At 34.1% G+C, this 26,645-nt stretch overlaps 1 protein-coding gene across 1 annotated transcript in view; it reads right to left on the bottom strand.

Moving 5' to 3' along the window:
- SPEF2 (sperm flagellar 2) overlaps positions 1-25,814 on the bottom strand; it is a 191,489-nt gene extending 165,675 nt beyond the window's left edge. The window contains 6 exon segments of the mRNA XM_049769039.1: positions 6,750-6,936; positions 13,585-13,649; positions 15,101-15,241; positions 20,192-20,438; positions 25,560-25,662; positions 25,784-25,814. Of these exon segments, the coding sequence (XP_049624996.1) occupies positions 6,750-6,936; positions 13,585-13,649; positions 15,101-15,241; positions 20,192-20,438; positions 25,560-25,662; positions 25,784-25,814 (774 nt within the window).
- Positions 25,815-26,645: the final 831 nt, after the last annotated feature.

The raw sequence follows: 26,645 nt of genomic DNA on the forward strand, positions 1-26,645 counted from the left end.
ACTTGAGGAAGGATAGCAAAGAGGGGCACCAACCCCCATGATTATTTGGGCTTGATTTCAGGATGTCCCTCCTCCCTCAGAGTTAGCTTGGGTTAAAGGATATAATTCCTATTTAAAACTGAGTTGCTCTAGGGCCATTCCTAAACTCTATTGTTGTTCAGGCTTATTTTCTAGCTGGTGCCTCATCTACTCCCAGGCTATTCTTCTGCTATAGCCTTGCAATTATCCCAGCTCTCTTGCCCTATATAAGCTTGATAAAAGGGAATAAATTGTCTCTGGTCATCAGCCTGAAACCCATTCTTTTCTGGTCATCAGCTGGAGGAAAATGTCCCAGTTCCCTGAACACCAGAATACATTGAGGAGATGGAATTTGACCCTTGCTGGCCAACAGGGTCAGCACAGACAAGATAGTTATCTTTTTTTTTAAAGTTTTATTGTGATCATAATGGCTTACATATCTTTCACAGTAGTATTTTAGGTACATATTAACATTGAATAAGGGGAATACCCATCATCAAATTTGTCCTCCCCCCATCCCAGTTCCCTTTCTGCAACCCACATACCCCTCCATCACCCCCCAGGTTGCTAGAGTAGGTGGACCCCTTTTTGTCTAGCTTACTATTAGTGGTCATATATCTGTTTGGTCCTGGTACCTCCCTCTTTAAGAGGTGGAGCTAGATAAATCGACTTATGTGGTTGTTTGAAGGAAAGAAAAGCAATAGAATGGGGTACAAAATAAGAAAAATTAAAAAATAAATTAAAAAATGAAGTCAAATACTTTGAAAATGGGCGGAGACCTTCTAGAGGCTTTCAACCTTAGTTTGAGAGAGGACATAAAAAAGGTAATTGAAACACCACAATACAGAAAGAAATATCAAATTAAATATCCAGTGAGCACTACAGCAATAAAGACAAGCACCACACAATAGTCTTGGTTCTGAAATCAAATCATGCCGGGGTGCAAAAAGAAAGAGAAAGATAAGATAAAATGAAATGAAATGAAATGAAATAAAATAAAATTGGAGATATCAACTTCAATATCTACACCAAAATAAAGACGTCAAAAAAATCGATCAATCAATAAATAAATGTGTGGGAAGATGATTATTTTGTGTTTTTTTTGTTTTGTTTTGTTTTCCCCCTGCATAGGCACATTAAGTATTGGGGATATTATAGAGGTAATTCCCTTGGCCTAGGAGTTACAAGGTTTCTCCATCCCTGAAGTATACTGTCATGGGATTAACTGTAGACTCCTTGCATGATCATTTTCTCTCCCCTCGGTGCTTTTGTGGTGTATGGAAGACTACTGCTTCGTCTTGGATGGTAAAATCAGACCTCTGTATCTAGAGATATTGGTGACTGTGCAGCTCAAGGAATGGAGCTTATGATAGACTCTTTCTTTGTGGTTCTAGGAGTTCTGCTTCTTCAGTGTCATTTTAATCAATCTTCTGTAATTGGTGGTCTTGGTCATTATGTTGCTCCTAGGATGGAGCCTGGGATAAAGTCTTTCGTTATGTTTCCGGAAGACCCGTTCAGTTGTGGTTGTCTCAATCAGACCTCTGAAGTTGGAGATCTTGTTTGTTGAACAGATCGTAGACCAAAAGCTAGGCTAGAGCTTTTCGTTGCTGTTGTTGTTGTTGGTCCCAGGATGTGTACTGTCGAGTCCTGGTTGTAACAACCAGTTATCTGTATATAGCAATCTTGGCTTTTGCTCAGGTCAAAGGGTGACATGTTTTCTGATTTTGCACAGACAAGATAGTTATCTTAAAACTTACTTTCAAATGATCTTATTTTTATAATTTATAATTCTTCTAATTAAAAGACAGATTATCAAGCTGACTTGGTAAAGATCATTATGAATCTGATTGAAAAATAACATTTTAGCACAACAAAATGTAGTTGGGCTTTGTAATATTTTTCACTAAGAAGCAGAATTCATGGATACTTTCACTTCTCTGTCTTATATCTCTTCTGTTAATACCAGTGCACAAACCAGATGTGATTAGTTAGATTAGTCTTTCACAACTCTGACATTGTTTATTTGGCCTTTCATCTGGTTTTTTATTTTCATTGTTTCATGTTTGATAATTAATTCCTATTTATTTCTCAAGTAACTTTTCCTGTAGTCACTTCCCTTCATCATCATTGCCACTGCCCTAAATATAATCTGGGATCATTTTGGGAAGGGGCCATCTTAAATGGTGTTAGAGGCCTAGGGGTCTCACCAGATTCTCTCAGTCATTCAAGTCAGGAATTCAATCCAGGGGCCAGAAGATGATCTGCTGCTTGGAATTTGGGGAATTGGGGGATACCTGGGTCACTCAGGCAGTTCTGAGGCTTCCAGTATCACACCCAGAGGTACTTAGGGGTCTCTCGGAGTACCCCTAGAAATGCTCAGGGGTCCTTGTAGTGCCAGGAACCAAAACTGGGCTGTACCATGGAACCACTGTGCTACTTCTGAACCTGGTATAGCTTATTTTGCCATTCTATAATCTTGTTTCTAGATCAAAACGAGAGTGATATTTTTAAAATAAAATTTAATATCATCAATCTTGACCTCCTTTACACTCGAATAAAATCCTCTATTTTCTTCTTTTTTGGCTTATGGGACTTAATATGATTTGGCCTCTGGGAACTCCTGCCAGATCATATAATAGATTAAAAACATGGAATCTTATAACATGTCTGTCTCTCTGGAAGTAGTTTACCTTCTACTATTTCAAACTTTGCTTTAAACTTGACCTATTCTCATCTCACCACAACTATGTCCACCGTCAGTATCTAGCTCTTGACTCTTCCTTATGACTTATGTGCTATAAGCCTCCTCCAGAAAACATCTCAAAGCCAAACCCAGATTCTATTACCATATGCCACATTCCCTCACCTATTTTATACCTTTACACTAATGCATTTATTTCTGTATTCTCCCTTCAAAAAGGAAGTTCTCTAAGATGAAATTTCTCATTATTCTTGTTCCCTGTTGTATCCTTGGCTCTATGCAATGACCTACAGCATAGGAAAGGCTTGATAAATACGTTCTTATAATGAATTAAGTATCAATTATACTCATTTTGCAGCTGCACTAAATAAGACAGGCTGTTAATCCCAGAGTCTTTGATTCAGTAGAGTTGATAATGAGAATCAATCAGTAACAAAATTTTGGTATCAGTAAAGGATCCTTGTTGACGTTTCTCATCCAGGAATCATACTTTGAAAACTACTGGACAACTCAATAGCTCAATGAACCATTGAACTACACTAGTAGGTCAATGATCCAAGTGAGAAGACTAATAACTTTTTCTGTTGATTTCATTAAGAAATTCATTTTCTTGTCATCTCAATAGAAATAAAGAATTTGAATAAATTTAGCATTCCTTTGTGATAAAATCAACAAATTATATATTGAAGGAATTTATTTTAACCTAGTCAAGGCTATGTATGCCAATTCTTCAATTAAATTACACTCAACAGTTTGATGCTAACATTTTTAGCTGCTCAACTAATAAGTTTAGGAATAAAAAAATGATGCCCACTCTTCTCACTTCTATTCATAGGGCTGGAAGTCCTAGTCAAAGCACTTAGACAAGAAAAATAAATAAAAGAATATTTAAGTTAGAAAGAAAAGAGTAAATGGTCATTTCAAATGACATGATGTATCTGTAGAAAACCATAAAGACTCCAAGAAAAAATTTGAATTAATTTAAAATCAGAAAATTTTCAGACACAAAACCAGCACATAACAATAAGTTCCAATTCTTTACACTACAATGAACTAAAATAAACCTAAAATAAACCCTAAAAACCATTTAGAATACCATTAAAAAGAATAATAGTAAAAGAAAATATTGTTTCATAACTGGTAACTGGGAACATTGCTAAAGTGTTCAAATTAATAAAGTATCTATAAAATTCTAATTTTCACAAATAGGAAAATATTAAATTCATATGGAACCATGAAATAGTTCAAAGAATTAAAACATTCTGAGCAAGAACAAAGTTGGGCCAGAGTGGTAGCACAAAGGTAGGGCATTTGCTTTGCATGTAGCTGACCCAGGACAGAAACAAGTTATATTCCCAGCATCCCATATAATCCCCCAAGCCAGGAGCAAATTCTGAGTGCAGAGCCAGGAGTAACCCCTGAGTGCTATGGGGTGTGACCCACCAAAAAGTACAAAAGTGCAGGCATCATACTTTCTGATTTCAAATTATGTTACAAAACTACATTATAAGATTAGATTATAAAAAATAATATAACAGTGACATAAAACCAGACATAACAAAAGAATATAGAGCCTAGAAATGAATCCACATATGTAAATTCTACTAATCTTCAAGATGGGTGCCAAGGATACACAGTGAGAAAAGTATGGAATCTTCAATATACTGGAAAACTTGATATCCATAAGAGAAAGGATGAAATGCTCCCATACTTTACATAATATACAAAACTCAATGAAAAAATGGATTAAGGTTACTCATAAGTAACTCATAAGGTTATTCTAAGGTTACTCATAGGACCTGAAACTATATAAATGATAGATCTCTAGATACAGGGGTCTTATTTTGTCATCCACGATTGATGGAGCAGAAATTTTCCATATGCCACAAAAGGACCTATGGAAATGAATCTTAGAGAAAATGAACATATATGGAGTCTGTAGTTATTCCCAGGACAGTATACTTCAAGGGCAGAGAAACCCTGTATCTCTTAGGCCAAGGGAATTCCCTTTCTAATTTTTCCAATAGTTACTGTGCCTATGCAGGAAAAAAAAGAAGCAGCACAAAATAATGTTTTTGGTCTTGCTATTGTTGTTGTTTTCATTTTTTGTGCTCTGTTTTGTTTTTATTTCAGGACTGTGGTTATTGTGTTGTGCTTGTCTTTATTGCTGTAGTGCTTTTTGAATTTTTTGTTTGATTTTTCTTTTTGTATTGTTGTGTGTTTCTCTTTCTTTTTCCCTTTTTTCTCTCAAATTGATGTTTAGAGCCTCTACTCCGCCCATTTGTACTTGTTTGATTTTTACCCCATTTTATTTTATTTTTCTTTTCTTCAAACAGAACCACATAACTTGAACCATCTTTTTTTTTTTTTTTTGGTTTTTGGGCCACACCCAGTAACGCTCAGGGGTTACTCCTGGCTATGTGCTCAGAAGTTGCTCCTGGCTTGGGGGACCATATGGGACACCGGGGGATCGAACCGCGGTCCGTCCAAGGTTAGCACAGGCAAGGCAGGCACCTTACCTTTAGCGCCACCGCCCGGCCCCAACTTGAACCATCTTGATCTGCCTCTCAAATTGAGGGGGGAATATTGGAGGGTACCAAAACCAAACAGTTGTATGATCACTAAGTAGTAATCAAAATGACCAGACTTAAACACCAAATATAAAGCTAATGACAACAGAATCGATACCCAATCTACAATAAGCTAGACACAGAGGGACCACTTATACTAGCAGCCCTGGGAGTAAAGGAGGGGATATGGGATGCATGCTGGGAACGAGGCTGAAGGGAGGACAACTTTGGTGGTGGGAATTCCCCTGATTCAATGTTAATATGTACCTAAAATATTATTGTGAAAGATATGTAATCCACTTTAGTGAAAATAAAAATTATTATGATATTAAAAAAGACAATGTATGAGTAAATATTCTTTTTCTAGAAGTATCCTATGAAAACCAAACTTTCTTAATAGCATTTCATTAAAAATATAAAAACTATAATCTTAAAAATAAAACCAAAAAATTATACAAAAAAAAAAAAAAGAATAACATAGAGATGGGGCCAGAGTGGGCATTTGAATTGCAAGTGGCTGACCTAAGATAGACACTAGCATCCCATATGGTCCCTTGAGCCAGGAGCCATTTCTGAGCACAACACCAGGAGTAACCGCTGAGTATCACTGGGTGTGGCCCAAAAACCAAAATAAATAAATAAAAATAAAAATAATAGAGAAAAAATTTCTTAGAAAATTAAAAAATAAGACCCAATGGCTCAAGCAACAAAAACAAAGAAAAAGACAAAATCACATCACACTAACGTTACTACATACCAGAGGAAACAACAAAACAAAGTGAAGGTGCAAACTTTGTAAAGGAAGAAAATATTTAAAATTTTTTATTTCAATTAATATCTAAAACATGCAAGGAACTCTATAGTAAACTCAATAGTAGTAAATTTCCTTGTTTGGAAGTGGACAAAGGTCCTGAAAAAAATTTCCTTAAAATGAGATAGTCTTAAAAAGTACCCAACATTACTAGTCACCTGGGAAGAGCAAAGCAAAGTGAATGGTAGTTACCATGTCAACCCCTGTTGGAATGACTGTTATCAAAAAGACAAGGGGTTGCAAGAACTTGTATCACAGAATGTCTTCACCCCTTTAATCAGTCACAATATAGTCAGTCAGTCAATAGCCAAGATATGGTAATAACCTGTCATGTATTCCAAACCATCCCTAAATAAAGTAGAAACACATAGTTGACATAAGTTCCAGGTTTGTTTGTTTTCTTTTGTTTGTTTGTTTTGTATTTTTATGTCATAGTGGCTTAGTAAAAACTACCACCAGATTCTAGATGCTGGTAGTAAAAGTATCAGGCAAGTTGTTATTTTCTTAAGTATATTAGCTACCAGGATTGGAGGATTGCCATTTAAAGAAGAATAAAAAGTAACATTTGTAAGATACATATATGTACATATAGAACACTGCATTTTCTAAAATTTTCAGTAGTTAATTAAATGGTTTCCAACTTTCTTACCTCTTGTGCTTCATGGGCTATCAATTGATCCATTAACAGTCTCCTCCGTCTTTTCTCTCTTTGCTCTCGTGCAAATGCATCTTCTTCTAGACGCTTTTGGATTTTTTTTATGTAGTCATCATCAGAGTAAGTGTTCAACAAGTCAGTAGCTGTCTGACCTGATGCATCTAAAGAAGGCTTGGATGCACTAAAAAAATAATTTTCAATTTATATTTTAAAGTTATGCAATCAACATTTCTCTATGGTAACAAAGGAGGATGAACTTAGCAGGCTCTTTGAGTGTTCTATCAAGTAATACTATAAAGCCAATATTAGAACTTTAGGATGACTTATAGGAGTGACCAAAGTTTAGGATTTTAATTTCAATAAAGCCAATATTATAATTTTAGGATGACTTATTAGACTGACCATAGTTTAGGATTTTGATTTCAATTAATATCTAAAACTCCAATAAACTCCAACAATAAACCCCATCTGCTTAGCTCCCTTTATGACTCATTCGCACCTATTTTTCTCTCTCTCCTCTCACTCTTCCTATGCTTCATGTTGACTACAAATATCTTGCCTCCACTGTTTGAGTTAAGATAAGGAACAATATTAATAATACAATGGTCATGGAAGGCACAATTCTATGAATTGACTCAGTATATCAAAGTCAAGCTATTCTGTACATGCTGAAATGTTGACTCCATCTGCTACACTTTCCTCAAATGAAAGTTGCCCAATGAACTCCTTATAACTTTTTGACTGCCTATGGCAGAGGCTCAAATCTTACTGTAAGTCACATGTGTAAAATTTAACTTGTGCATCATACCACCCATTCCTTCCAGTAAGCTCAGATTCAATGTCACATTTTGCCTACGTTCTGGAGATGTAAATGAGAGCACCTAACTCAGGACTCATGTCCAAAATTAGAGGACCAGGAGGAATATGTGAGATATCACCAGTAGAAAGCAAGCACAGTTAAGTGAGACAAATTGTGATTAGGAATAACATTTATGTATTCATTATGAAGTTAATATTAAAAGATACATTTTTATGTAAATAAGGACAAAAAACTTCTCGTTGATAGCTCTTAAAAATAAACAGGAGACAATAAACAATGGCAGAGATATCTTAATGCTTACAAAAATGATCAATTTAATACTATAATAATTATTGTTTAAAGTTATAAGCTATTTTATTTAAAACATGACATATTACTCAAAAGACAATAACACATTACTGTGCTGTATAGAAAATTGCAATCAGTTCTAATATGGATGCAGTACTTTTATGAAAAGTACTTTATGAAAGCATCATTATTTCATTTTCATTAAATAATAAACATATATAGCACATATCATAGTTCAGTCCTCATCTTGACTCAAAACAAGAAAGAAACAAAACATCCAGAGTCAAGAGAGTAGAGGAGAAAAAATCCACTGAAAGGTTTGTGGCTCCCAACTGAACACGAAGCTCATAAGAAAAGTATGCTATGTTCTTATGTTCTTTATTTTCTGTATCTGTGACTTATATGAATGACAGGTATTTGATGTCTATTAATTTCAAAATCTACTAAAAGCATTATACCAGCATAATATAATTATAAAAATTGTACGCTAAAATCACAGTTATTTTATCAGTGGGGAATCTACCTATGGTTTTATAATGTCACCTAAATCACTGAGCAGATTATGTAAGTAACAGTCACAGCAATGCTGAGGATAAAATTTAACCCGATTTATTAAGAGTTAATATATTTATGAAAATTGTCATAAATTTTAATCATTCATCAAAATTATTATATTTTCCCTAGATGTGTTTTCAAAGATTTTTCCCTGGATTGAGCATGAGTAAGTAGCTCTCTTCCATTGCCTTTATGCTGTAAAATATGCTTAATATTATTCTGTCTTTTATTTGTCTATTAATATACTGTCATATTCAAATAAAGATCTTCATAAAGAAAGCTACATTTTATTTTCATGAATATCCATTTTTCTAGATGTTAGTTTCTTATCTATAATAATTTATTTAAGCACTATGGTTACAAACCTGTTTGTAATTGGGTTTTAGGCATAAAAGGCACAACCCCCTTCAACAATGCAACTTTCCCATCACCAATGCCCCCCATTTTCCTCCTTCCCCAGCCCCTGCCTGTCTTCAAAACAGGAATTCTATTTCTCAATCATTGTTATGGTAGTTGTTAGAGTAGTTATTTCTCTAACTATGCTTACCAATCTTTGTGGTAAGCTTCATATCATAGGCTGGTCCTTCTGGCTCTCAACTTTATTATCTCTGGGTATTATTAATATATTGTTTTTTTTCTTAAATTCCATAGATGAGTGAAACTATTCTGTATTTATCTCTCACACTCTGACTTATTTCACTCTGCATAATAGTCTCCAGGTCCATCCGTGCATAGTAAAATTTCATGACTTTAATTTTTCTAACAGCAGTGTATATTACATTGTATAGATGTAGCACAAGTTCTTTAGCCATTCATCTGTTATTGGGCATCTAGGTTGTTTCCAGATTCTGTATATTGTAAATAGTGCTGCAATGAACATAGGCATGCAGAGTGCATTTTTGTATTGTGTTTTTGTGATCCTAGATATTGCTGGATCATATGGAGCTCAATGTTCAGCTTTTTAAGGAATCTCCAAATTGTTTTCCAGAAAGGCTGGACTAGACAACACTCTTACCAGCAGTAAATTAGAGTTTCTTTTCCCCACATCCACACTAGTAGTGGTTGTTCTTGTTCTTTGTGATGCATGCCAGTAAATGGCATGAGATTATATCTCATTGCTTTTATTTGCATCTCCCTGATTATTAGTGATGTGGAGCATTTTTATGTGCCTTTTGCCACCTGTATTTCTTCTTTGAGAAAGTGTCTACTCATTTCTTCTCCCCACTTTTTGATGGGGTTAGATATTTTTTCTTGTTAAGTTCTGTCAGTACCTTGTATATCTTAGATATTAAGCCCTTATCTTATGGGTCTTGGGTTAATAGTTTCTCCCATTCTGTGGATAACCTTGTACCTTAGTTCCTGTTTCCTTTGAAGAGCAGAAGCTTCTCAGTTTAAAATAATCCCATTTGTTTATCTCTGCTTGCACTTTTTTGGACAGTGGTGTTTCATTAAAGATAACTTCAGTCTCAATGTCATAGAGTGTTTTGTCTACATTTTCTTCTATCAAAGTCTTTAATACATTTGATTTAACCTTAGTTCATGGCATTAGAGTTCTGAGTTCGATTTTTTGCAGTGGCTGACCAGTCATTCCAAAACCACTTTTTTTCCCCGCCCCTCCCCCCAAAACCACTTGTTAATGAGACTTTCCTTGCTCTATTTTGCATTTCTTGCCTCTCTGTCATAGATTAATTTATTGTATGTCTGGGGGGTCATTCTCTGAATACTCAAATGTATTCCATTGATCTGAGGGTCTGTTTTTATTCCAGTACCATGCTGTTTTAATGAGTATTGCTTTGCAGTACAATTTAAAGTTGAGGTAAGTTATGCCTCCCATATTCTTTTTCCTAAGGGCTGCTTTAGCTATTCATGGGTGTTTATTGTTCCAAATAAATTTCAGAAGTATTTGATCCACTTATTTCAAGAATGTCATGGTATTCTTAGATGGATTTCATTAAATTTGTATAATGCTTTTGAGAGTACTGCAATTTCAATGATGTTGATCCTCTCATTCCATGAACAAAGCATATGTCTCCAATTCCTTATTTCTCAAAGCAGTGTTTTGTAGTTTCCTTTGTATAGATCCTTCACTTTTTAGTTAACTTGACTCCAAGGCATTTGAATTTTTGTGGTGTTATTGTAATGGATTGTTTTTTAATGTCTATTTCTTCTTTATCATTATTTGTGTATAAGAGGGTAATTGATATTTGCATGTTAATTTTGTAGCCTGCCATTTTGCTATATGAATTAGATGTGAGTTTCTTAAGTGCAGTCATCAACAACTTTAGCTCAAGAAACAGCTATCTTTTATTATTTGTCTTAAGAAAAAGGAAAAATTGTACAAGTGCATAAATGTAGTCATGAAACCTTTTGCATCAGTATGATTAAGAAATTATTTCCTTCTCCCAAAAGAGGACAAAAAAACAGAACCTCTGATATAAGATCCCAGAGGAACTATTTCAGGAAGGGGATATGTAAGATACAGCAGCAGAGGCTGCTTCTTGGGCCAACCTATCACATTTTAGTGCTTTCTAGGAATAAGCAGTATAAAGTTTCTGAAAGAATTTTGGGATTTCAGATCATGCTGAGTCTAAAATTTCAGAATGAAGCACACAAATATAAAGCTTGGATTATTAAAAAGGGCACAAGAAAATCCATATTGCACCACAGCCATTGTTCTAGACCAGCACTTCCCAACGTTTTTCAGTGGAGGCTGTAGGAGAATATTTTCTTGTACAGCACACAGAAAGAAATTTGTATTCTCAGCAGAGGCTGCTCACAACAGATGACTGTTGAGGTGACTTTGGATACCTAGTCGTACTCTGCTTCTCTAAGAAGGGATGTCAATATTGCAGGTTCCCCCTCCAGTAGGAAATCTCTGGAGACACCAGGTTAAGACTTCTGCCAAGAACAAATGTGTAATAGACACTTCTAGTCCTCTCCATTTTCCTTCAAAATGGAGCTCCAACTGTATTCAGGTGTACCCAGCTAAACACCATTTTCTAGTCTACTGTCTGGTAGCATTGGCAAGTGACTGAATTTTGCCCTCCAATAATTAAGGTTAAATGTTATGGGAGACTTCTGAGAAATCTATTAATGGAATTATTTCACATGCGTAATATCCAAATTTTTGGTCTATGCTACTCTCATCTTGTATCAGGCATGTATCTTGAGGATAAGAATCATACAATGGGACAACTGCACAACACTGGAACTAAAGGATGATATTATTAGTTATGATGTCCTTGAGACTGCAACAGCTCCCTAGGCTGTCTACCTTTTGATGATTACACACAAAAAAAGCAATCTTCTAGCTTAACCCACGCCTGCTAGGGTGTTTCTAACACTAACAGGAAAAAAAGGCTACTGGGTTTGGGCTGGATTGGTAGTAGAGGCAGGGTGGATACCCACAGTTGTACTGTAGACAGGTTATTTAAAACATTTGATAACTGACATGGCAAGGATAGTAATCAATCAAAATAGATGATGGCTCAGGGATGATAAAATGCTACCATGCTCAGTATTAACTTGGTAATTAATACTTGCTAAATTAGGAATGGAGGGTCCTAGTAAAAGGCTAGCAGAGGAGTTACAAACAATCCCATTAGTGGCAAGAAGAATTTAAGTACATCAAAAGAATGATTCCAGTGATATCACTTCTTTCTCACCTCAGAGTATGCTACCAATGAAATAGGTTTTAAAAAAAATCTAAGTTCTGGGGTTGGTGCCGTGGCACAAGCTGTAAGGCAAGTGCTTTGCGTGCACTATCCTAGGATGGACTTTGGTTCGATCCCCTGGCATCCCATATGGTCCCTCAAGCCAGGAGTGATTTCTGAGCACATAGCCAGGAGTAACCTCTGAGTGTCACTGGGTGTGGCCTCAAAAATTAAAATTAAAATTAAAAAAATATCTAAGTTCAAGAACCAAGGTTGGGGTTGGTGTGAAGAGTTCAACAGGTGACAAAACAGGTCAGATTAGGTTGTGTTTCTTATTTTTTATGTCTGGGCAAAACTAATAAATGGGGGTGAGGATTAGCTCAGGACAAGAGAAATTTCTGCAGGGAGTAGGATGAAAGGTATTATATGTGTTCCTTCCACAAGGGCCTTCCTCATCATTTCCCCCCATCTTTTATTCTCATTTGATTTTATTCTCTTCCCTTAAAAATAACTCTCTGAAAGGGAAGTATATAATTTGATTTTTTTCTATTTAAAAAATATTATTAAATCACCATGAATTGATAACTTACAGTTACTCATGTTAGAGTTTCAGGTGGAAAATATTACAACATGAATCCAGTCACAATGTCTACTTCTCTCTACCAACATTTCCAGTTTTCCTCCTTACCCCCAACTTGCCTCTGGCAATAATTTTTTCCTTTTTCTTTTTCCCTTATTAGGCACTGTGGTTTATGATACTGCTACCGATAAGGTATTATGCATGCCACTTTACCTCTTTCAACACCTATTCCTGATCCAGAGTGACCACATCCCTCTTCTTTTTTTTTATATAATGATTTGTTTTATATTCAATAAGATGTAGGTTGGATAGTAGCCCTTGAAAATATGACAAACTCAAATTGCTCCTTTGTATTTACTATGAATTGGTGACCTCCAAAAGAAAGCAGATTGTAGTCTGAAAGTAACACCCCATTAACTGGCACTTTTTACAATGGAGTCACCAAATAAGTTGTCTTAATGACAGATATTTTTCTGTGCAATGAATTAATTTAGCCACTCTTTATTGCTGGGTCTCGTGTTAAAGGCTGAGGATGCAAAATGAGAGAAACCAAACTAGAGTCTAATAAGAGATCTACTGTGACAAATTAAATTAATAGTAATCTGAAGCAATTTCAATGAACGTTTTGAATATTCACATGAACTTAGAAGCATAAAGATAGCATAAAATTTAATTTCACATCTCATGACAACCACTATCCACTTAAGCTTTATAAAAATTGTTAACCGTATTTTAGTCATTTCCTTTCCTATAAATACCCTTAATAAATAATATTCAAGGTGAAAAATATCTTTGGAATGGCTATTTCAGGTAAATTTTATAAATATGCAAAAGCCATAGGTAAAATAAAATATAGTTTTGTGATTAAAATATTTAAATATTTAAAATATTTCTAATTAAAATAATTTTGTAATAAAATGGATCACATCCTACCTTTCTTTGGCCTGAAGATCCTTTTTTATTAGTGCTTCAAACTTCTTAATTTCATTGGCAACATCCTTTAAAGAAAATTACTTATCAGTTTTCTTTTTCAGAATATTTATTTACCATAGTCTTTAAAGTTTGTAAGATAGCATGCACTTTTAAGTTTAATTAAGGAAGGTCTAAAATACTACATTTTGGAATGTTGCTGTAATTTCTGTCTTTTACATGCTTGACTAAGTGTATTTATATAAATTTAAACAATGCATAACTTGAAATCAGTTCACAACTTTAGCTCTAACATTGCATTTTAAAGTGCATATAATGAAAACAAAGATTATTAGTCAGATCATACATTCTTATTTGAAAGTGTTTTAAGGGAAAAATGCATTTTAAGATATAAATGATTCATTAAAATAATTCAGGAGTTTTTCATACAATTTATTTATGCAAGTTGCTTTCGGAAAATTCATTTTACCTGATCTTCTTACTGCATACCCTAATTAATGAAGCTAATCAAATCAAGAAAATAGAAGAAATGATTTACCTTAAATGGAGTCTAGTAAAATATCTGGGGTAATATTTAGAATTCAAGTGCAGTATATTGTTTTCATATTGAACAAAACAAAGAATAATGGCTCCATGTATAATTAATACAATAGGTTTAGTTATCAGAGCTATCTATCAGTCTCTACCAACATCATGAACTTTGCTAACGCATATCAGTTATTTTAGCCTAAGTTTGCTAAACTACAAAATGGGGAAATCTAATATTCTGTACCTAGAAAACTATTTACAAATTAAAAATAATGTTAAATACGACTTACAATCTGAACAAAAAATATAACATATATAGACATAATAAATGTTAACAATTATTGTTTTTCCTAAGCCACACAAAAACATAATGAGCTATCACTGACACAGTATGAAGTGCAGATTTCAGGAATTAGTATTAAAACAAATTATGGCTCTTGTGTGATATAATAGGATTATATCCTATTGAAATAATTGGCAGTTGGTTTGATGTAATAATATATCACTTAGGTAGAATTTTTTTAATTTAAATACACTGCTACCATGCATATCACTTAAATTTTCTACAAGTCACAGAAAAATACAGTATAATACAGTAAGAAGAAACTAAATACAAATCAAATTAGAAGAGAGATATACATGGCATGTGTGCCTCAATTGCTCCGGGCTACTTTGTGGGGGCTAGAAGCCATGACGACAACACCCACTCTCTTCTATTTTGTCAGAGACAGAGCAGTTTAGGCAGGCTTTCTTTTAATAGAAAGCTGCCATTCTTGGCCTAAATTTACATTCTATATTTTTAAACAAACAACAGTAGACAATGAATGAGTTGGGTATGCATGAAGTGGAGAAATTCTGAGAAGAAATGTGACAAAAGAAGAGATAAAATAAAGAGGAATAAAAGCTGGGGGAGGTTTCTCTGTATGTTAAAGGTAAAGATCATTCTTTCACTAATATAAACATGGATCACTATTAGAAGATGATCACTTACTTCAGCCTCTTTCTTCTTTTTCATCATTTTTTGGGCATCAAGTGCCCTGAGAGCCCTATTTGGTGCAGGTTTAGGAATCTGTATGATAGCTGCTTGGATTTGGGCCATTATTTCATTTTGCCGTCTTTTGCTCAAACGTTGCTGAAAACCCAATATATATTAGTTTAGTTATTCAAGTCATCAGAAAAAACAAGCAATGCTATGAATGCATTGGTACACATATATTTAATTTTTAAATAAAATTTTTTAATACTTAGTAATTAACCATTGAACAATGTATTACATTTATATAATGTTAGAAGGCAGTTGGCAATATACTCTGTTCTCTAATTTAATGTCTATAGTATCAAATTATGATGTTAGAGTCATGATTTCATCATTGAATTCTCAAATTATGTCTATTAAATGTGTATATCTTAATTCTAGGTGATAATATTTAAAAGTATGCCCAATATATAGAAAAATATAATTTTTCTCAATTCCACCGTAGTTATTATTTTTCTCAATTCCAGCTTACAATAGCAAGTATTATACACAGAAGTTATTTTCAAAAAATATAAGCAAGAAAGAATATATGAAAATTGAATAAATATCTGAAAAACAAACTAAGCAATAATAAAATAAATCACAAATTAACTACTAAAGCATTATAATAAAGCACATAAAATCATTAACTACTACATCCAAAGACAAGAGACTGTAATCTACAATTAAGATGTCAGAACTTGCATAAAATTGTTTTATTTTTATTTCACTTTCCAGAAGTTGAATTTTTATTTAATTGCCATGTTTATATTTTATCTTGTGAAAGAGAAGCCATCGCCATCGCTCCCCTTTTTGTTCTATTTGCTTCCTATCATAACTAGCAGATTTTATTTCAGAATATTTTATAGTGTTATACATTTACCAGAGGTATTTGGAGACATTGTACATTAGACTTGGCACATAAAAGTGATGATGTTGTTCCATGCAGGGTTCAGTACTTGACCTCCCCTTCAACACTCTTCTGTAAAGAGCATTGCCAAAGAGAAACCTAGATCTTACCCCTTCTCTGATACATAATGAGATGAAAAACTCTTCCAAAGTTTGTCCCTCAACTTTTCCTATCTCCCTCAAAGGAGCAGACTACAGTCGGGATATATTTTTTTAAATATAAACATATTAAATTTAAAGATAATTTAACAGTGCAATGAGAGAAATAAATTTATTTGCCTATAGTTGACACATTTCTTATTCCCAGCCACTGGAATTTCTCTTAAAGTCCTAAATGACTCCACACAGTGTTATCATCACGTGCTCTTAATGGTTCAGGAGATCATTAAAGGTTTTCAGAGAAATTTGAGAAGCACAGGGGAGGGAGCGAAAGCAGAAAAAGTTAAGATGTTAAAGAGGTGCTGGGGATTTGAGCAAAGCGAGCAGAAATCCACCCACTTTGCCTGGAAGAGAGAAAATGGACATGGCAAAAAGACCAAGGTGGTACAAAAGAGGCTAAACAGGGAGAAAATAGCTTCTCTGTGTTTAATAACAGAGACATGTATAGCATTAGCTGGACAGCTAGCAAGAGATTTATTTAACACAAAAACATCTATGCATTCATTTCTTTCAGAAAATTGCATTATCCTGCCGAGTCAGCAAGAATGGGTAGGAGAGGAGAAAAGTGAGGGAAAGGGAAAACCAGGAAAGACAATGGTTCATGCAAGAGAACATGCAACTTCTAAGACAGTAATTCTTATGCAATGTGTACTATAGGCATAAATTACGAATCATATACTATGCACTATTGAGTGTCTAGAAATATTGTTGTATAAAACCTTGTTGACATCAACACATCTTTGATCTTCCTTGATTTGTTTAAAGTTTTCAAGTTTCTCAAATTGCATGTGCACTTCCTTCTTTTTATATTTTTCTTGAAACCTGTGTGAAACCTGCATCAGATTGAAATCAGTTTGGCGTGGAATCAGGTTTCTAAGTCTCTAAAAAGAAGCATTTAAAGAGAGAGAATAAAGAGCAAGCTGTCATTAGAGTAGGCACAAAACAAATTTTGTCTTGAAAATCAAAAATGGTATGAATTATTACTGATCACATTTCAATAAGTTAAAAGCACTGGTTTTCTTAAATGGTATAAGTACAAAAGAAAAGATAGGGATTCTTTCTAACAAAATAGTCTCACACCTGATTTTTTTTTTCACTTGAATATTCACTTGAATATTTTTCCCTGAAATTGTCTGGGTTAGAGCTCTTCTTAAACACCTTCTTGCTATTCTCACTGTTTAAAAGGAGGAAGTCTTGCCTCATCCTTCACACAGGCCACAAAGATACGAAGACTGTGAATATACTATCTCTCTCCACTTCAACACATATTTGCATTTGCACTTTAATGCCTTTTCCGCCCTACGCAGGAAATTCTCACAGATCTTATAGCCCTAGTGTTAGAAATTCTAGCATCCAACTGCCTAGGTTTGCATTTAGCTCCACCACCAATAAGTTTCATGTAATTGGGCATCATTTAATTTCTTTACATCTCAGTCTAATTAACTGTAAAATGGAGAGAACAAATATATACATATACATATATAAATATATTATATATATAGGACTTTTGTGTAAACACCACGGACAGGACTTGACATTTCTGATATACCATTTGTTGAACAGATTGTTAGTGGTTGTTAATATTGCTATGGAATAGACCCCTGCATTTTTTCCATTCAGTAATAGAAAAAAAGGCTTCTCTGTTTCTTTTCTAAGATCCTTCCTCCATCTGAACTGTTGACTCACTTCTTACTGTTTTCTCTGCAGAGAATCTCTTCACACTTGGTGTTCCCACACTTCAAAGGTGGCAAATGCTACAGGGTTTTTTTTTTTGGGGGGGGGCACACCTGGTGACATTCGGTTACTTCTGGCTATGTGCTCAGAAATCTCTCCTGGCTTGGAGGAACATATGGGATGGTGGGGATCAAACCAAGGTCTGCGTGCAAGGCAAACACCCTGCCACTGTGCTATCTCTCTGGTCCCATACTACAGTTTTTCAACAAGCAACTATATGATTCTTCCCGAGCTTTTCGTTCAGGTTTTCTTCTTGTGTTTTCCTTAACTCCACATTTTGTAAAAACCTGATCATACTCCTTTTATTCCTCACCTTTCCAATGCTATACAATTCACACTACTCTATTGAAATTATAAATTTACTTAACTGAATACAATTAACAAACTGCTGAAATGTTTCTCTTTACAAAATGGAAGCATTAAGTGGGTTGGAAATATTTTTCTTTGCGTTGTTCATTGTCTAAGTGCCTGAGTAATATTTGTTCAATTACTGAATTATTAATTCATGAAGTCATCCATGATCAACATAAAATCCAACAGTGTTTTGTTTTGGTTGCAACTATATAACTCTGTAGCAAGTTTAACTGTTGACTGTGTTATACTGTAGAAATAACTTTCTTGGGATTGGGGCAATAGATAGCACAGCAGGTAGGAAGTTTGTCTTGCACAAGATATATCCCAATAAGATCTCCTATATCCCATATGACACCACAAGCCTGCTAGGAGTGATTTCTGAGAGCAGAGCCATGAGTAACCCTTGAGCACATCCAGTGTGGGCCCAAAACAAAAGCAAATAATAAAACAAATAACTTTCTTGTCTGTTGTGTTTTTAAACTTATGAGAAAACCAAACTCTCAGGCAAGTTATTTTTGCAGTTGAGAAAGTGTTCCAGGGATTGGCTTAAAGCTAATCAGTTTGTAAGAGAGGAAGGCAGGTACAATATTATTATTTGGTCTGTAAGCTTAATATATAATTTCTATCTCTCCATGGGTGCTGAGTTTATTCTGCTCCCATGCTTGTAAGGATGTCTGTTAAGAATAGACAGCTCTGGAAGTATAAATGACCCTTATCTACTGTATCATTGTTTATTTGTGATTACAATTTTAGGACTTAAGTTTTTTTTCATTTCAACTTAGTGTACTGCATCAGTGTAGAACTCCTCTACAAGTCTGGAAAGATTGTTGTACATAGTTTACATAAAGGAAAGAACAAAGGAACTAGAGAAATAAAAAAAAGTGTCAATTAATTGACATATTTAAAAAAATTTAGTGTTCAAAATCTTGTACTAGGATATCACTTGTTTTTAAGAAATAAAATTTGTATGAGGTCATATGATAAAGGCTAGACAATATCAGGAGGTTAACACCAGAGAGTGAGAAATGAGGTTAGTATCAGGGAGTAAAATTATCTGTGACCTATGAATTTCACAGCAAGATGCCAAGTGCATTTGGAAAGCTACATAAAGTTGGTTGGGGAGGAGAGAAGAGATGAGGTGAATTTGCGTGGGAGAGATGAGGCTAATGGGAATGGGAGAAAGTGAATATACAAATTCTATTTAAGCTGCCAGTCAATGTTGAAGAATCAAAGGCTTTTATGTTAAGACTAGGAAATTAAGTTATAAAGGTTGATTTAATATATCCTTTATTGAAACATTTTGAATGTTATTTTAAATTGGACTCAGATTATGTAAGAAATAAGAGTTTCAAATCAAAGAAATCCAATGTAATAAAAATTTGAATAAGCATGATCTAGCATTTGATTAACCTCTAGTTGAAAGCCTAAAGATCAAGAAATGTATTAGTAAGTGTTAGCAATAGTTGAGAAGATATGATGGGAATAGAAGAGGAAAGAGAACAAAAGGCATCAAAAATGCTGGGAACTGGGGCCGGAGAGATAGCATGGAGGTAAGACGTTTGCCTTTCATGCAGGAGGTCATCGGTTCGAATCCCGGCGCCCCATATGGTCCCCTGTGCCTGCCAGGAGCAATTTCTGAGCCTGGAGCCAGGAATAACCCCTGAGCACTGCCGGGTGTGACCCAAAAACCACAAAAAAAAAATGCTGGGAACTAAGAATATTTAACAAACTATTTGACAAACCATTAATCATGCAGATGGGATTTTAAAAAGACATCAAGTTTGGATAAATAAATGGAAAAGACAAACAAAAATAAAACCCAAGTATGACCAGGAATACATATTAGGGACATAATGTGCCCAAAGTTTTGTTGAGAAGTCAATATAGCTATAATTTCTCCTATGTACTTACATCTCGGAAAGCCTCACTTTTCATATTTTGAAGTTTTGCCAGGGGTTGCACACTTGGTATCTCCACACCAGCCAGTCCACTTCTTTTCTTTTTCTGAAGAGCAATGTACATTTGATACAGAAGTTTTGTTGCTACCCCAGGCTTTTCTGTGATGATGCTGTGGGCTATGTTCTGATCAAACTGCACACCCAGACGGTTTAGTGTTGGCTCCAAGCGAGTAAAATTATTAAGCTTTGCACTTGAAATCCTAAGTATTAAAATGTCATAATTAGACAACAGCATTGAGTTAAAATTGAATGACAAATATGTGACATATTACCATGAACCAGTATTATTAATTCTTAAAATGATATCCTTCTAGAGTCAGAAATAAACCTTAATATTGTCTTCTCAAGGCTAATAATAGATTGACATTCTGTTATCAAAAATGGTAAAGAATATCAACTAAACAATCTTCTGAATGATATAAACTTCACTGTATAATTTTTTTTCTTATTGCTTTAAGACTCTATAATGACTTTCTAGATTTATTTTTTAATAATAACATAGTGGGGCGAAAGTGGTGGCACTAGAGGTAAGGCCTCTGCCTTGGAAGTGCTAGCCTAGGATGGACTGCGGTTCGATTCCCCCCTGGCATTCCATATGGTGCCCGCAAGCCAGGAGTGATTTCTGAGTACATAGCTGGGAGTAACCCCTGAGCATCAAATGGTGTGGCCCCCCCAAAATAAAAAACAGAAAACAAAAAAACAAACAATAACAACATAGTGACAAGTTAAAAGTTATTCTGAAATTTCATTAATCATTTATTAATTTACTCTCAATTAGTAGTCATACTATGTGCCAAAATTAAATTAAATTTGATGTATTTGTATAAATTTAAATTTAATTATATATTACATATATGAATTATACATAGTCCCTGTCCTTAAGCAGTTCACCATGGAAGAATTAGGTGAATGAAGCAAAAGTTTGATAACTGAGGAAAGTGTTATAATAGATATTTTAAATGATATAGAATATAGAACTAGCTATGAATCCAGTGACAGAAAGAAGGCAAAAGATGCCCCATGCTTTTTAATCTTTGCTTGTTCTTTTTGTTTTGGAGCCACACCTGGTGGTGATCAGGGACTATTTTCTTCCTGGTGCTTAGAGGTTGCTCCTTACTGTTTGTCTATTTTTTAAAATAGTTTTATTTAGGCACCATTTATGCCTAATACAAAAGTATTTTGTAATAGGGTTTTTAGGCATAAACTAGTCCAACTCCAAACCCACCCACCACCAATATCAGCATCCCCCACAGGTTCCCTCCCACGCTCCCCCCCACTTCTTAACAGCCAGTTTTGAGTGTCCTACCTACAGTATGGGTTGCTCTATAATGATTTTAATTTTTACTACGGAACATGTCCATTTTTCTCTGACCATTGGCCCCTATGTTACCTCCCATTCCTTTGTTTTTGTTTTTGTTTTTGGGCCACACCCGGCGTTGCTCAGGGGTGACTCCTGGCTGTCTGCTCAGAAATAGCTCCTGGCAGGCACTGGGGGAACATATGGGACACCGGGATTCGAACCAACCACCTTTGGTCCTGGATCAGCTGCTTGCAAGGCAAACGCCGCTGTGCTATCTCTTCGGGCCCTATTACCTCCCATTCTTTCCCCCTCCAATGATCTCCTTTCTTGGCTCTCTTTAGGGGCCTGTGTGGTGCCAGGGATTAAAGCTGAGTCTCCCTCATGCAAAGCATGTATTCCAGCCTATTGAGGTAGAAGCTCTCTAGTACTTACATATTTCTAGTTTTTTGTTTTTGTTTTTGGACTATGCCTGGTTTTGCTCGGGGCTCACTCCTGGATCTGCACTCAGGAAAATCCTGGATGCCAGAGACCTAATGCAGTTTAGTCATGAGCAAGGCAATAACTGCTGTACTATATATAATATATATATACATATATATATATTTGGTACTGCATTTAAATTTTTACACTCCTCTGTTATCAGCCTGAATGCAAATATTAGTTTGGCCACTATCCTATTTTCTCTTCACCTTACCATTGAAACATTCAATAATAGTCTTTAATGGAGAAATATACTTGAATATAAATCTAAGTCCCACTTTCAGCCATTCAAATAATACTTTTAGAGCAGAGAGGTGTCTAAGAGTCCCTACAATTTTCTACTATATTTTTACTCCATTATTTCACTTTGAATTCTAAATTATTTGGAGATAAGACACAATGAAAGTCAACGACCAGAATTAAAAGTTAGAGCTTCTAAAACAAACTCTATAGAGATCACTTAATATTTAAACTTTATATACTGCTGCTAATATACTGTTTCTCAAGAGACTGTACTCATTTAGTTACTTTAGGCCATTTAAAATATTATAGGTATCACTAAAATTGTATACAAGCCATAGGATCTTTTCCATGAAAAAGAAGACACATGTACATGGCATGTGAATGCCATATTTGGGTGATTGTGAGTTTCCTAAAATTTATAAATTAAAATTATGCTCTATAAGGAAGTGAGAATAAGAAAATATAAAAAAATAGTTTCTAAAATTAATAAAAGTTCTGTATCATGAAGTAGCCACTATCAAATAAATTTCAATACAATAATTCTTGTTTTTAATTCTTGTTTTTAATCATTTGCTGTAAAGAATCACCCTATTTTCTCAGTGTACTATTGGTCTTCTAATAGCAACAAAACATTTAGTACTGTTATGTCATTAGAATATAATGTCATTAGAATAACATAATGTCATTAAAATATGACATTATATTACCCAAACTTCAACTAATCTAAATGAAGAGACAATGGCTTAGAGATCATTAAAAGAGAGAATATAGGTTACAAGTAAATCTTAGCACAGAAAGTAAATATTTCTGTAGTCTTCTCATATCCAGTTTTGCAATTTATTCCCACCCTCAAACGACCTTAAGTTTGCGTTGAAAACTTTTTACCTAAAGTAAAGTAAAAATGAACCATGTTATAAAGTCTGATCATGAAAGAGAATATTCACATTGATAACTTCAATTACTCTCCTAAAATAGAAAACTGATACCACTACTTCCTATCCTTTGTAAGTTACATGCTAGGGACCCCACTCCCTTAAGCTTTGTTCTATATGCATTCGGGGAGATATGGAATTAACCTATTTATAAGCTTTGTACTTGGGCCTACTGAGGCTAGTGGCATCATAATCCAAGAAGAACATCAACAATCATTATTTCTAAATGTTATCAAAGCTTAGCCCTTTACCCCTCTAAAATTGGGAATACTTGTCCTTTTCTAGCTTTGTACATCATAGCTCCAGATGAGATGGCAGCCAATTAATATTATGGCTCTGTAACACATTAGTCTTAAAATGTTTTGTTTTATTTTTAATAGCCTGGCAAAAATTTCCAGTTTTAATGGTATTTCTATCTGGAAATAGTTTATATATTCTAAATCTCCAAATAATCAAGATTCTGCCAATATATCAAGGTTGGTTTTAAAGTGGTGGATGTCTTATCTTGTGGAATAAGAGCTACCAATATCAGAGAAGAATAAACAGTTGTTTTTGAACACAGGAAAACCACTGGGATTATCTTTGCTCTGGAGACAGAGCATATGATGTAAGTAATGACCTCTGCAGGAATAAGGAATGTATTCTGGGAAAAGACTTCTCCCTCTCTACTTGCAATTATTATTCTCCAAGGGCTTTCTCCTTGCTGCCCTGTAGCTAGGGAGGGAAAGCATATTACAGGGTGAGCAGAAGCAGCTATCCACAAAATCCATGTTACTTTGATCTCTATCTTTTAAATTAATATGATAATTTCACCCTGTGAGATGAACTGAAGATATTTTAAACTATTTTTTATTAATTGAGGTACTGTTTGCTATTTACAATATTGTAGTGATAATTTCCCATGTACACAATGAACTAAAGATATTTTTCAAAGGGGACTCTCAAAATTCATTATTTTTTAAAATTAAGTAATTTCCAATATATAACTTTAAGTTATAAAACAATAGACTTTATTTACTTTTATATTTTATAGAAAAAAATCTAAAAGTATTAGAGATAATTCCCTAATCATTGGACCTGGTTATGTAGATCGCTGCTACTTTCCTGGTATAAAAATCTTTATCACTTATCTTTCCTTCCTATTAAATTACATGCCCTAAAAATAAAGTAAGTTGTTTCAAAAACTATGAATGGCGATACATCCAATATATTGCTATTAATCAGAAGAAATGCTCCTCAAACTGTTATATTTCAACCATATGCCATTCTCATAATTAAAAAATATATATATGGCTATGGGAAAAAAAACAGTGGTTTCCAGGTATCAGGGTGTGGGGAAAATAAAAAGGCAGAGAAAGACTTTAATGTTGTAATAACACAGAGAATGTTACAATAATGTTAGGTACATGCAATTATACTTGCAAATTCATGTGTGTTGAAAAACAATTTAATTGTTCTATCAAATATAAATGCATAGTTTTTATCCATATAACAGAGATTCTTGCTTCATTTCATTCCCTTTTTAATACCTTTTAAGGATACTTAAAAGGGAATAAACTTTTCTGTATAAAGTACAATGTCATAGCAACGTTACTCATAATAGTTAAAAAGAGGAAAACATTCTCATCTATCAATTCTGAAATAAGCAGCAAAATGTGTTGTGTCCATTTGAAGCAGTTCACCAAATAGGAATGAAGTTCTGATGTTAGCAACACAAAGGATGAAGTTAAACACAAATTAACCTCAGAGATATTATCCCAAGTGAAAGAAAACAAGTTACTAAATGTTACGTGTTTTATGATTTTATTGAGAAAAATAAAAGGTCTGGCAAATCCATAGATGGGAAATAGATTAGACAGTGATTGTGGTATGGGTACAATTAAATATAATTTAAACTACAGAATTGTTTATTTAACAATGAATTATTGTATGTAAATTATATCCCAAGAATCACTAAAAACAAAATATACTATGTATTATAGCACTATTAAGTTTTTTCTATGTTTTTGAAATACAGGAAAAATTACTTAATGTCCAGGACACTATATGCTGTTTTACTTCTTAAGAGAAAGCAGAAGCAATGAACAAATTAGAAAGTAATGAGGCCTAAGATGGAAGAGATAAAGAAGATATTAATGGGTCCCCATCTAAGAATCTGATCTTGCTGCAGACTGATAACTCTAATTTGAAATACTGGGACTTGGATATGCGAGGAAACAACAATTTTCAAACCAATTGTCTGCTTGGCTTGTTTAAGTTAGGAAGGAATCTCATATTTGATGATTCTTTAAAGTTGACTTTGTAGGCTAAAATATACAAATGCCAAAGGAACTGACCTTTTTAAATTAAGGAACAATTTCACTAACCTGCTTTCTGAAAATTCTGAAAAATCATCCTGAAGCTCAAACTTGTACAGAACTTCTCCAATTAGATAGCCATTGGAAAATGCCTTTGCAAATGACTTGGGAGCTGAATTTTAAAACAGAGATAAAAAATAAGCATAATGTTGTACATACATTTTTCATAATGTATGTATTCATAAAATAAAGCTATAATTTATTTAGCTTGAACTCAAAATGCCATGAATTACCTCCAAAAGCATGAAGTTTACTATTAGACATTTTACAAGGATGCCCAAGGAAATATAATTTGGTATGCAATTAGGTAGAGAATCTTGAAAGAAAAGACAACTTCTGAGAAAATTAAACAAAGCATAACAAACCAAATAAATAAATACTTACATGTAAAAGCTAAGTCTGAGGATTATTTTCAGATATACTCTAAAACTTCAGTTATATAAAACTATGAACTGTGATAGCAAAGCGTGTCCAAGTGATGTATAATCTAATAGTTTTAAACCTTAAGATTCATTTTAATCTTGCTTTAATGGAAATTTAACTAAATGATGAGCACCTTTTTAAATAAATCCTATAGGACATGAACAAAATTTTATTAGTGGTTTGGGAGTTTGTAGTACTTTAACTATTTCATTCAAACAGTAATAAAGACAGTGAAGAGGAATAATTCCCTTTGTTAGCTGTGCTGCCTCTGACAAACTGCTCTGTCTCCACATCTCTAGATAAAAAGAAAACCAAATGTATGTGCTGTAGGGAAATTTTGAAGTTTAGAGGTGAACTGTTTGGTACTATTACTGTCAGAAAGCATACACAGACTGATAAGTGAAGGGAAAAAATTCAATATGTATTAAGTGGAATTTGCTAGATTTAAGCATGTTCACAGTTTGAGATCACATATATATTCTTATGAAAATAGAGGTTTAAATTATATTAAAGGTCAATATACAAAGATGGGTTTAAAATTAATGTATGTTATAATAGGATAAATTATGCATTTCTCAAATGATTTCAAATTTCTCTAGAACTCTTCCAACATGTGTCTACAGGGTCTTTCAGTCCATAGCAATAAAAGGGTAATACAATGTGTGCCATCAC

Source organism: Suncus etruscus, chromosome 2 (genome assembly GCF_024139225.1).
Source record: "Suncus etruscus isolate mSunEtr1 chromosome 2, mSunEtr1.pri.cur, whole genome shotgun sequence".
Classification (NCBI taxonomy): Eukaryota; Metazoa; Chordata; class Mammalia; order Eulipotyphla; family Soricidae; genus Suncus; species Suncus etruscus.